Source organism: Palaemon carinicauda, chromosome 30, assembly GCF_036898095.1.
Source record: "Palaemon carinicauda isolate YSFRI2023 chromosome 30, ASM3689809v2, whole genome shotgun sequence".
Taxonomy (NCBI): Eukaryota; Metazoa; Arthropoda; class Malacostraca; order Decapoda; family Palaemonidae; genus Palaemon; species Palaemon carinicauda.
In genome coordinates, this window is record NC_090754.1 from 60841945 (window position 1) to 60854836 (window position 12892).

The following is a 12892-nucleotide window of genomic DNA, read 5'->3' on the forward strand; positions in this document are numbered from 1 at the left end:
TAAATGATTATTTTGTAAAGTTTACAAAAGGAACCAGTGGGACACCAAATGATTAATGTGAATAAAAATACAAGGAAAATAAAGATAATTTCATATATAAAGATGCCTCAAAGATTTGGTGGTCCATCCCAGAAGACACTTGAAAAAAAAATCACAAGAGTGTGTCATTCATGTAGTCTAATCTGTTCTAGAACTGACTAATTGTAGTCCCCTTCAAAATCTTAAAATCTATAATGAACAGTAGATTATAGAACATTATAATCTAAAATTATAATTATTCACAAACAATTAGATGTAGGTAGAATAAAAAGAAATTTTAACACAGCATTTTAGTTTTTTATTAAAGTAAATTAGTGTAAAAAGGAAAAAAATAAATGCATGATAAATATAAATATAGTATTCATTTGGAATAACCTTGGAATGAAACCTATTAACTAAGAGTCGGAATCCTCGCTTGAGTCTTCAATAGTTATGATTCTTTTCCTTTTTGATGAACCGGATTCGGTGTCGACTTTGAAAATCTCATCTGCGTCGTCTGCTTTGCTCAACTCACTGGATAGGTCACTATTATTATGACTTGAGTTTTTAATTTCATCTTCTAATCTTTGCTTCTTTCTGATCTGATTACTGGATTCTTCCACCTCTTTCTTGGAAGTACGCGAAGATGATTTTGAAGAATGGGTCTCACTAATGCTACTTTTACCATTAGTACTATTACTTTTGGAACTACTTTTACTACCACTATTGCTGCTCTTCTTCTCCTCATTCTTGGTGCTCTTGTTTGCAAACTGAGATTGTTTACTTTTAAGCGCATCATAATTTTTGTTTGTATTTCCATCATCATCACTAATTTTGACCATCTTTTTATTCCCATCCATAAGACAGTTTTGTTCTTCATTCTGTTCCAACAAAGCCCTTAAGTTAGAATCTCCAAAATTAACATCTTTCCTTGTTCCTCCAATAACCATTGTACTTGGTGATAATCCAGCCTCTGCCTTTGGGCCTGAAAACCAAAAATGAAAGGATTTCAGATCTAATGAATATTCCTAATAACGTAAGAACTTCTCAGAACCCATATGACCCTATTGTAAAGGGTTCAACTGTACACTTATGGTTGGGCAAATTTGCCTCAATTTTATATGTGATGTTTATCAACCAATTCTTCATAAACTTGAGTAAGAAAAATGATATTTTAATTATAAAAAAAATTTTTGAATATACTTACCCGGTGAATATATAATAGCTGAGCCTCCGGCGGCTCGACAGAAAAACACACAAAAACTCGCGAGCGATCGCTATGAAGGTTGCGGGTGTGCCCACTAGCGCCAACTATCGGCCAGATACCGCATATGCATGTAAACAAGCCTCAATTCTTCTCGTCCCGCTGCGTCTCTATTGGGGAGGAAGGGAGGGCCTTTAATTTATATATTCACCGGATAAGTATATTCAAAAATTTATTTTATAATTAAAATATCATTTTTAAATATTTAACTTAGCCGGTGAATATATAATAGCTGATTCACACCCAAGGTGGTGGGTAGAGACCAGAGTTAATTAAGTTTACAGCGTATATGCTTAGAGTTTTTGACAGTTATAATATAACAAAACCCAAATATATAGGTACCTGGTAAGGAAGTTGACTTAGACGATTACTCTGCCTTGTAAGTCTGTCTTCCTCACGAAGCCCAGCGATCCTCTTAGGATGCTGAAAGACTCCCAGGAGCTGAAGTATCAAGGGCTGCAACCCATACAACAGGACCTCATCAAACCCCTAATCTGGGCGCTCTCAAGAAATGACTTTGACCACCCGCCAAATCAACCAGGATGCGAAAGGCTTCTTAGCCTTCCGTACAACCCAAAAAACAATATTAAAAAACATTTTTTATTTAGTTAGCAGAACGACATTCCCAGTGGTAATAGCATTAATAAATTATGAAAGCTATTTAGGCACAATTATACTAGTAAAGATATATTATGCACAGTGGCGATTCTAGGACTCTGAAAGTGGGGGGGCCACTTCAGGGCCAATATAAATTTTGGGGGGGCATTTATTGTTGGTGGCTAGGTGGCACTCTGAAGACAATATTATGTCATTAATGAAATAACAAATGACAATAATAACACCTCATTACTTTCATAACTTGCATTTGTAAAACATATACATGTATGCCTACACAAACATTATGATAATGGAGGTTATTCGTATTACTTAAAAAAAAATATATATGTATTTCTTGCAATATATTTTTAACAAAATCGCAAAAATATGGCAAAAATATCTTCAAAACAAAAATGAATCATGAGTTATGAATGTAATGTAAATATTATGTTGATATTAAAACCCCATGCAAGCATGCATGAAGTAATGCAGTGTTGCCAACAGGGCGAGTTTCCCTTTCCTGAGGTGAAGTAGATTATAGTACGTATATTTAGTGCAGCTTAATTCTACGATTATCATGCCGGCTATCAAATTCATCAACAAAACAGTCTAAATCAATTCCCTCGGCACGTGCACTTTCAATGGACAGTAATGCGATATTACTCAATCTAGCGCTGGTCATGGAATTTCTGAGAAATGTTTTCACTAATTTCATTTTTGAAAAACTTCTCTCACAAGAAGCACTGGTAACAGGAAGAGTGACAGATATTAACAATAGTTTGTACAAACAGTCAAATGCAGCCTTATAAGGACTAAGGAATGACAGGAATTGTGTAATGGATGTAGGCTGTATTGGCTCTTTCGTGAGTAATTTCTTCACCAGAGGGATCTCATATTGTAAATCATTTTGACTGACCGAGTATGCCATTGCATATGCCTTCAAGTCTTCTTCTAACAAGAATGTCTGTCCTCCAGGACAGAGAGCTGAAATACCACAGAAAATTGCATTTGACTCTTTGGAGAAACGACGGTCTAATTCACTAATTAAGCAGTCTAGAACTTCATAGAAAATCCTGATGTGTTGCACATGACATGGAACAGAAGATCCTTGACCACTTGTTTCAAACACGATAAATCCATCAAGCTTACGAGGTTTCTTTACCCGTTTTCTTGTTGTTGTTGGTGTAATGCAGCATTTCCTGCAGAGTTCATTAACCTTCTCAGAGTAATGGTCATTCAAGTCAGAGTTGCGTACATTAACTAAATGTTCATGGAGTGACGAAATTAGATTTGCTGCTTTTCCTAGGTCTGCTTGTTTATCCTGTAGCTGTGTAGACACTTTATTAACTTTTCCAAGAATATCTGTGAAAAATTGCAATAAGTAAACAAACTCTGCATCAATCTGGGCAAGCAAACCGCGAGCGGATACAGCTCGGGCACCAATGTCATCTTCAGAAATTTCCTTCAAAAGTCTCATTATGCATTGCAGACGGAGTAGAGCATTTTCACACGAAGTGGCCCGACACCACCACCTTGTGTCACTGAGATGCTGCAGTTCTCGTACTTGTTCTTTAGGCAACATTTCACACTGTATCAAAATGAATTTCTCATGAACTACCGAGTTACTAGCAAAGATATAGAGTTCTTCAAGCAAACTAAAGAATTCAGCAGCTTCGGGTACATACTTTGCAACATTTATCAACACTAAATTGAGCCTGTGTCCATAGCAGTGTATATAATATGCAAAAGGAGCTTTATCACGAATTCGTTTCTGAACACCACTAATCCCTCCACTCATCACTGATGCCCCATCAAATCCTAATCCTACAAGAGAAGATTTGTAATCCAACCCCAGTTTATCCAAACTCTTCAAAATAATATCTGTGATAGAGGCAGCATCCAACAAGTCCATCTGAGTGAAAGAAATGAAGCACTCCTGAATACAATTTGCTATTTCATCATAAAATCTAATAACTAATGCCAACTGCTCTGCCTTACTAACATCCTTGGCTTCATCAGCTTGAACAGAAAAGTAATGACATGACCTAACTTTTTCTGCAATTTCTTCCTTCACCATACATGCAAGTGTGTCAATCATCTCATTCTGTATTGCAGAACAAGTGTATTTTTCATTTTTTGGACCACTTTCTACTCTATCAGCTATAATAGGATCACGTTTAGCAGTGAATCTGAGAATCTTACGAACATTTCCTGGATTCAGTTCATCATCACCTTCTCTATGTCCTCTCTGCGAAATGTCTTGTGTTACAGTCAACAGGATTATTTCACCTAATGTCTTTATGTAATGACAATTTTCAAGAACTTTCTTCTGGTATGCCTCACTTATACACTGAGCAATTGATGTTTTATCAGCTTTATTTCGTTGATAGTCCGCCCATGCAATACAAGAAGTTTTGTGGCACTGAGAGGAAATGTGCTTTTCGATGGCACCATCTTTTCCATGTGCTTTCTTCCATCGTCTAAAGCCACTCTTTATGAATGCTTCATCTGCATTGCCATATGTTGGTGGAGCAAAGTGCCTGCATGCAAAACAGAACATTGCATCTCGTTCTTTAGAATATTCAGCCCATTCATATTTGTCGAACCAAGCCCCCACAAAAGACCGAGCATGAGACTTTCCTTCACTATGCCTTGGATACTCTTTTAATCGTACCTGAATAGGATTCTCAGAAGCAGATTGAGAAATGTCAGCTGGTGCAGAATCTTCCTTTTTCTGTTTCTTTGTTGGATGATCATGTGAACTTGATCTTGCAGGATTGTCAATACTTTCACGATCACAGTCTCCCTCTGACTTCTTAGCAGGTTTATCAGATTCAAGGTTTACTCTCAATGGTGTATCACATTCACTGAGTTTTTTAATTACAAATTTATCCATGATTGTCTATAGTACAATAAAATTATCTGTGATAGTAAGTTCTGAAAAAAAAATAAATTAAATCAAATAATCACACGTAATTCACAATTAACACAACACACCTGTCACCACAGAAAAATGTGATAAAATTTGCGGTTTTGCCGACTACCGACTGGAAGAATAAAAGATGATGACAGCACGCACACACACACACTGTCACACACACACATACACACACACACACACACACACATATATATATATATATATATATATATATATATATATATATATGTGTGTGTGTGGGTGTGTGTGTATAACATGTATACAGTATAATAAATATATGCACATATAGGCCTACACTATCACTGCCAACATTCACGAATCACAAAAATTATGATACAATTAGGCCTAGACGATTTTTATTATTATAGGAATTGTTTTCTATGTAAAAATAAAATGGGGTTAATTGTCACCGACTCACCAGCTACTTGTATTTTGGCCTATTTAGTTATTTTCTTTCAAATATGGCTAACGACAATATTTATATTTGGCTTTTGTCAGATCTGTTTGTGAAAAGGTTAACACTGGGTTGAAGGGTTAAAACTTGAGTTGGGATATAGACCTACATCATATAACAAAAAAATTAGTGTACATTGTTTGCTACTTTACACCCGCCTGTCAGATTCTTCTCATTCTTTTTCTAAGATTTCGTATAATTATTTTTTTACTCTATTTTCGTATCCGCTTCTTATGTGAAACACCCACATACTGTACATAAAGATCGAATATCTCATAGCCACTAGTCTACTCCCACTTTGTATGAGACGAAATAATGAATACCACTTATGCTCAAATGCACTTATGCACAAATAATTATGCTTTAGACACTCAATAAGACACTAATCGGGTAAAAACTGACTTGACCGGCTCACAGTCTCACAGAAACGGACTACATGTACTGATCACATCATCACATCATACATGGAAGAAACATACGCGTCTGATTCGCGTCACACAAACACAAGCGGGCGAGGAGGACGGAGGTGTAAAAAAAATTCCAATAATTTTAATCTAGCAACGTTACCATCTTTTTTTTTTTTTTTTGTGATTACGTCTAGTTATTGTGATAGGATGGGATATTTGAGTGTATATATAGTATACTGTATAATTTATAAGGTATATATTTATATTATATATTATATTATATTATTATATATGCCTAAACTAAGCTTATTTAGAATTAGGATATGGAAACAAAAACTGGGGGGGCCAAGCTGGGGGCCAGCCAAAAAACTGGGGGGGCCATGGCCCCCCCTGGCCCCCCCCTAGAATCGCCACTGATTATGCATACAAATTTCCTCTTCCTTATGACGATCGTATACGTTAGAGTTTCGGTGATTTAGGTAACCGAGATCTCGCCTTGCGCTAGGTTACCTAGCCTATGCGCTTTGGTATACTTTCATTATCCCCAGTTACCCTCGTGTATCGTTTTATCAATTCAACAGGAGATAAGATATCTCCTAGAATTATTTATATAACTCGATGCTCGTCTCCTGTGGAGATTTAAGGGTAATCCCTTCTTCCTTCTGAGTGCCACCATAGGCGACAACCCTATCTTGGTCTTGCCATAGAGTAGTTCACTCAGGCTTGACTAGGCTAGTGTTTTCTGTCTTCCACCCTTGCCGGCAAGTATGCCGGCTTGGGTTTCCGACAGAACTTCAGAGTATTCAGTCTTTCTGCCGGCGGCCGAGCAGAAGGGTGAGTAGTCACTCCCCTACCAGCTTAGTGCTGCCGGCATAGGAGACTAAGCCTCCCTAGGCCGCACTTGAAGTGGTAGTATGATGCCGCCACCTTCTCCCCTACGGTCTAGAAGACTAGTCCTGTTTCGACAGACCCTAGGCTGAAGAATAGATATTCTTCTGCCGCCTAGGATGGTGCCGATACTGAAACAATATTTCACTCTTGTGTGGAAGTGGCGGCAATCCTGCCGCCTTCTTCTACACTAGTTTTAGCAAGAACATTTGACTGAAAACAATGGAGAGTTTGCGGTTTTAAGCTAATTTACACACACACACACACACACACACACACACACACACACACACACATATATATATATATATATATATATATATATATATATATATATATATATATATATATATATATATATATATATATATATATATATGATAAAATGCTTAAATTCAAGGATCACTGATTAAAACCTCAGCATTGTGATATTGTGATGAAGGCTACGTACACAAATATGATTCTGATAAGTGAGCTTACGGGACAAATCTATCTCCTTTATGTGAATCTCTCTCTCTCTCTCTCTCTCTCTCTCTCTCTCTCTCTCTCTCTCTCTCTCTCTCTCTCTCTCTTATCATAACTTTAGTACAGTTGCTCGTTTTTGTTTCCGATTTTTTTTTTAAAATTCTGCATTTGTCCTTTTTCATTGTCCAACAATTTGCATGGTGCAAGTTTAGATTGATTGATTGATTGATTGATTCGGAGTTTTCTGGCATCCTGACATCTAAGGTCATTGACGCCGTTACAAGTGGTCAGTTTTAGGAATAGAAAATCAAGCTGTTTATCGAAACAATACTTCTCAAAAGAGTTTTTTTTTTTCCATCATCGTCCGTTGTAATATTTTTATTCAAAATATCAAAATTGATATTTAATGCAGTAACTTCTACAATAGTCTGATACTCACTCGAATTTACAGTATGCTACTGTTCTAGAAGTCTAATGAAATATGCAGGTTTGGCATAACAGTACTGACAGTATGACTCTAACTGTCTTTCAACAATTTCAACACATAATATATAAATCAATACTAGTCAAGGACACAAAATAAAAACAACATAACTTCCTCTGTGATGATTGGATGATTGATATTACCCTTTATATGGACATTACCCTATTTAGATTATTACATATCTCACTAAATGTTGCATTAAGATAGGCATCTATAGTTACAATAGCTAGACATTAAACTATGCAAAATATATCATTAACCAATAAAGATATTTGTTCCTATACGTTATAAGAACCTTCGCCCTTTAACAGTAGTATGACTTCAGCGAAGCTGGAAAACATTTGTTAAGCTTTTAACAAGGTAAGCAACTAGGTAGCTGTCACGTAGCGCTAACCTTCACTTTGACTTTGGCCGCCAAAGAGCACAGACGTACGCAATTTCTCTCACATAGTGGATTTAGGGATGGAGACAGGATCAGCTTTATCAATTAGCCTAAAGAGGTCATAAAAATATGGATAGCCCCTGTGGTCTAGGCATTTTGAAACAAACTACCTTCTGAAGACATGGATCCCTATAAATATAATTTCAGGGTCAAGACAAGACACATATTGCTATCTCCTAACTAGAGCCAATATATAAAGCGGATATAAGGGGGATGGATGAATTATCTTAGCCAAAAAACCCAGCATCCTATCAAGATACCAAGAAATCACAGGTGTGGGTAGAGATGGTCTGGGTGATCTTGTGGAACATGTCCAAATCGAGATCCATGTCAAAGTCATGCTTAAGAGGTTCTGTTAAAGCTGATTTACATGACAGTATAGTTGATGGCTGGAGCTCCCTCTCATTCTATAGATTACTAGATGATAGGACAACTATCTCACAAGTTGAATGATTACTTTAATCTTCACTTGTTTCAATTTAGGTTGACTTAGCCATCTAGACATTTTACAATGATTAAAAATGTATCACTTGGATCTTAACATCTATTATATTTCTATAGTTTTACTGTGCTTCAATTTCTCACCTCTCATTTCAGAACTGGTCTTCAAGCATTCAGTATGATCAGTTATTAATATCACTATTATAGATTCATTCAATAAAACCACTGAGTCCTATCCCAAGATTCTCTCATAGTAATCAACCAAAGGATTTGTTCTTTGATGGTCAAGAAATGTGACTTAATTGTCTAGTTAAAAGTGATTGATAAAAATAATAGCAATGGGTGTTTACTTAACAAAGGGTCAAAGATACTCTTCTTATGATACCTTAGTAGCTATGTGAATAGAGCTGAAAAGGAAAAATGTATTCACCTGCCACAATATAGCTGATTGTACTGTATGGTGTGAAGTGGAAGTCCTCCTTTAAGAACCCATCCAGGATGAGAAAAGCTACAATATTTTCTGCTCTGTCCCGACTCAGATCCTTGGTAATTGCTTCTTGCACTCTTGCATCTTTGGCACCTTTGCCTAGCCATGCATCAACAAGTTTCTGACCTGTAAAAGTTTATAACATACAGTATAATGTTTTCACCACTTTCATCTAAATTAGTACCAAAAATCACAAAAATTATACACACTTAATATGTGCTTCAAAGATGAAACTTTGCTTGTTCAAAACATCAGAAATTAAAATAAACTATTCAACTCTAGTTATTAGAGAAGAAAATTTTCAAAACATATATAAATAATCTTTAATAACCATTTGAAACAAAAATCTGAAAACATTCTTTACACTACTGTATTAGCAAATGTGTTCATTTCTACGCAAAAGTCTTTCACTGTGACGAATGCTTTCAGCATAGAATGAATGAAAGTATTTAGGACCAGGGAGGTCATTTAGCACCATCTTGAAAAATGGCAAAAAATAAATTAATTTTTCTTATATATGAGAGATTATGAAAAACAAATTTAAGCTCCCACTATGGAATACATTCAAGTTCTAGGCAGTGGCCAAATGAAATTTCCATAAAACTGGAATATACTGCACATCTTAACCAACTATTAATGATGTTATTCTGGTACTGCCATAATTTCTAACAACAGTAGGTCAAATGTTACCAAGTTCAGGAATGGACTTGTGTAACTAGAATGCAATAAGGACAGAAAAATCGTTTTTTATAATATTTCTTCGCTTGATGACACAATATATAATCTACCTAAACATGCCATACCCTGCAAAGAAAATAAATACCATATACTGTACAGCATTTTTTCATCAGTTTACATATCTTAAACAAAACACAAAATTAAATTAAATTTTAGGCAAAAAATTTATAATTTGAAAAAAAAAACTCTTAAAAAATTCCAAAAATTTTATTTGTCCTAAAACATCTAAGATCCTAACTCTAATCAATAGTATGGGGGATATATCAACAAAAACTGTAATATTAGTTAATCAGCATAAATATATTTCTAAACAAACTTATCAATCAGAGTCCTCAATCTGGCAGATGGATTATTGATATACAACTTACAGTTTATTACTTTTAATCCTTTGAGCACCAACCCTTCACAAAATAATTTGGCACTCAAGCCCCAGGCACTTTTTTTGGACATTTTACCTAACTCATCTTTGACAAAAGTTATACAAGATAGGACTTGACAACAATTATCATTGCAGTTTATATATGAAGGATCTATTTCAATGTTGTTACTGTTCTTAAAATATTTTATTTCAATTATTCATTAATCCTCTGGTATTTTATTAATTTCCTTATTTCCTTTTTTTCACTGGGTTATTTTTCCCTTAAGCTTACAGCATTCTAGTATCTTTGCAGCATTCTTGAGGTTGTTGCAACCCTTGCCCTTGGCATGGACATAGACAAGCCTGATGTTCGATTTTACAAGTTTGGAAATCTAATCATCTGAAATTACATATAAAAATCAGGCTATATATCAGTTTACAGAGATCGGTGTTACTGTATGGACATGAGTCGTGGTATGACAGTGAAACATTATACAGCAGATTTTGCAGATTTGAGACCAAAGCCCTAAGAGGAATATTGAGAGTTAAATGGCAGGAGGAGGAGATGATGATGATGGTAATGATGACTATAATGATATAAATTTTGTAAATTTCTCATATATATAAATAATAAAAGAGAAAAAAAATGATAATTACTAAACTTAAATGTCATATGGCGCTAATGGGAGTAGAAATATAAGACGTTAGGTACAACGCCGATCAAAGAGTTAAAGATTTCTTCAATCCTCACACTCACCAGTAAGTCTCTGGTCTTTACTCAGAGCTTTTGTCAGTATCATCAAGAGTTGCTCGCTATATCCTTTGAGATCTAAATTTTTTGTTTCTCTAGGAGTTCGACAATGATCACACATGCCATTGCAGTCTGATGCGTCCCATCTTTCATCAAAATGTTCTGCAATGACGTTTCTCCGACACCTACAGAGATTTTAGAAATTGTGACAAATTCTAAATTACATACAATACTGTCCTTCATTATTAATGAGCTATCAGGGTGATTATGATAGTTAAAAGCTTACAAGAGTACTTTCAGAATAAGTCGCCTTCATATACAATTAATAAAATCCTTCATATTAAAAACTAGAAGGCATAGACAAATTTTACTGTACCTGATACCATCCAGACAATAACTTATGAGCCCATACAGATTATCGAGACCTGTCTGCTCTGTGAACACCATAGTGCTTTGTCTTGCAAAGTCAGCATATCTCCAAAAGACAACACATTTAGCAGGTTTATTGTCTCTTCCAGCTCTGCCACTCTCCTGAGAAAAATGCTAATCAATTAGAAAGGAGCAGAACAGTAAATAAAAATTGCAGCAACACATATGACTACAGATGTAACATTTAACGCAATGTTTTTGTACAAAGCTGGAAATTCAAATCCATGAAGTTTTTGTGCAGGATTAAAGAAATTAGAATTTATAAATCAACGACAGTTTTGTATATAAAACATGAATAAAAATTCATAGTATTTTATAAACAGTGATGAGATTTTGAAATGACTATTATTATTGATTATTTATTATTATTATTATTATCATTATTAACTAAGCTACAACCCTAGTTGGAAAAACAGTATGCTATAAGCCCAAGGGATCCAACAGGGAAAAATACCCCAACGAGGAAAGGAAATAAATAAACTACATGAGAAGTAATGAACCATTAAAACAAAATATTTTAAGAGCAGAAACAACATTAAAAGAGATCTTTCATAAGTAAACTATAAAAAAGACTTATGTCCGCTAATAATGTTTAAAACAAATACCTAAAAGATATAAAGAAGATAAATGCAAACATAAACGGTAGAATTAAATCACTGACGCCTACCTGATAGAAGTTCTCCATAGATTTTGAAATGCAATGGTGAATCACAAATCGAACATCAGGCTTGTCTATGCCCATGCCAAATGCAATGGTTGCAACAACAACCTGAAGAATCATGCAAAGATAATTACATTTAAATTTTTCTAATGAAAAAAAATATTAGGTGAATTTTTATTATAACAATTACAAACTATCTAGCAATACATCTTCACTAGTCCCAAAAATTACAGACTATATGTGGAGCCACAATATGGAAATCAAATAAGATTCAAATGCAGAATCTTACTTTTATGAAGATTATTATATATGTAAAATGTAAACTAGCTGTGGAAAAGATAGCATACTACTTCCCATAGTTTTATTTCATTATTACCTAAGTAAACAGACCACCCACTAGATTATTAGTCAAAACTGAAAGGCAGTTGACAGGATAAGTGTAATCTTCTTGAAACAGGACTCTTTTTTTAATTTACAGAATTCCGTTTAGTGAACATAGAATGTGGGTCACTAGGACAGATTTAAGAATATTATAAGAGAACTGCCAAATAACATCGACCCCACATAGAAGTGGGAAAAGATGTAAACAAAGAAGAAGATGAGAGAACTGCCATATAACTACTGTATACTGTAAGCCTACTCTTGTGGGGTAAGCAAAGAGGATTTTTTAAATAAGAGATATGTTCAGGAAAGGGATGAAGATATCTAGAAGAGAGCAAAGGAAATTAATAAAATATAAAGAAAAACATCCATCTAAAATCAAATGGTTATTACTGGTTGAACACTGAATACAGTACAGTAATAATGTAATTCAATACTGTACTTTATCTTTCCACCTGAACTTTGGCATAACCCTCCTTCTTCTGCCCTCCACCTCCATGGTCATAACCCTTTTACATACATGTTCCTCTTCTCTCCTCATGACATGATCAAACCATTTCAGTATTTTTTTTCCTGAGCTTTCTTTGAAACCTCTAATACTTTGACTGTCCCCTTCATCAATTCATTTAAGATCTTATGAAGAAATTAACCTGTATTACTCAAGACATATCTAACGTCTGGTCAAA

General features: G+C 34.9%; 1 protein-coding gene across 1 annotated transcript in view; it reads right to left on the reverse strand.

Moving 5' to 3' along the window:
* Positions 1-314: 314 nt before the first annotated feature.
* Positions 315-12892, reverse strand: part of LOC137623205 (ATP-dependent DNA helicase Q1-like) — a 42267-nt gene continuing 29689 nt past the window's right edge. The window contains exons 8-12 of the mRNA XM_068353919.1: positions 11832-11933; positions 11112-11266; positions 10742-10920; positions 8832-9014; positions 315-1003 (exon numbers count right to left, since the gene is read on the reverse strand). Coding sequence (XP_068210020.1) covers positions 435-1003; positions 8832-9014; positions 10742-10920; positions 11112-11266; positions 11832-11933 — 1188 coding nt within the window. The 3' untranslated portion in view covers positions 315-434. The remainder of the gene's footprint in view (positions 1004-8831; positions 9015-10741; positions 10921-11111; positions 11267-11831; positions 11934-12892) is intronic.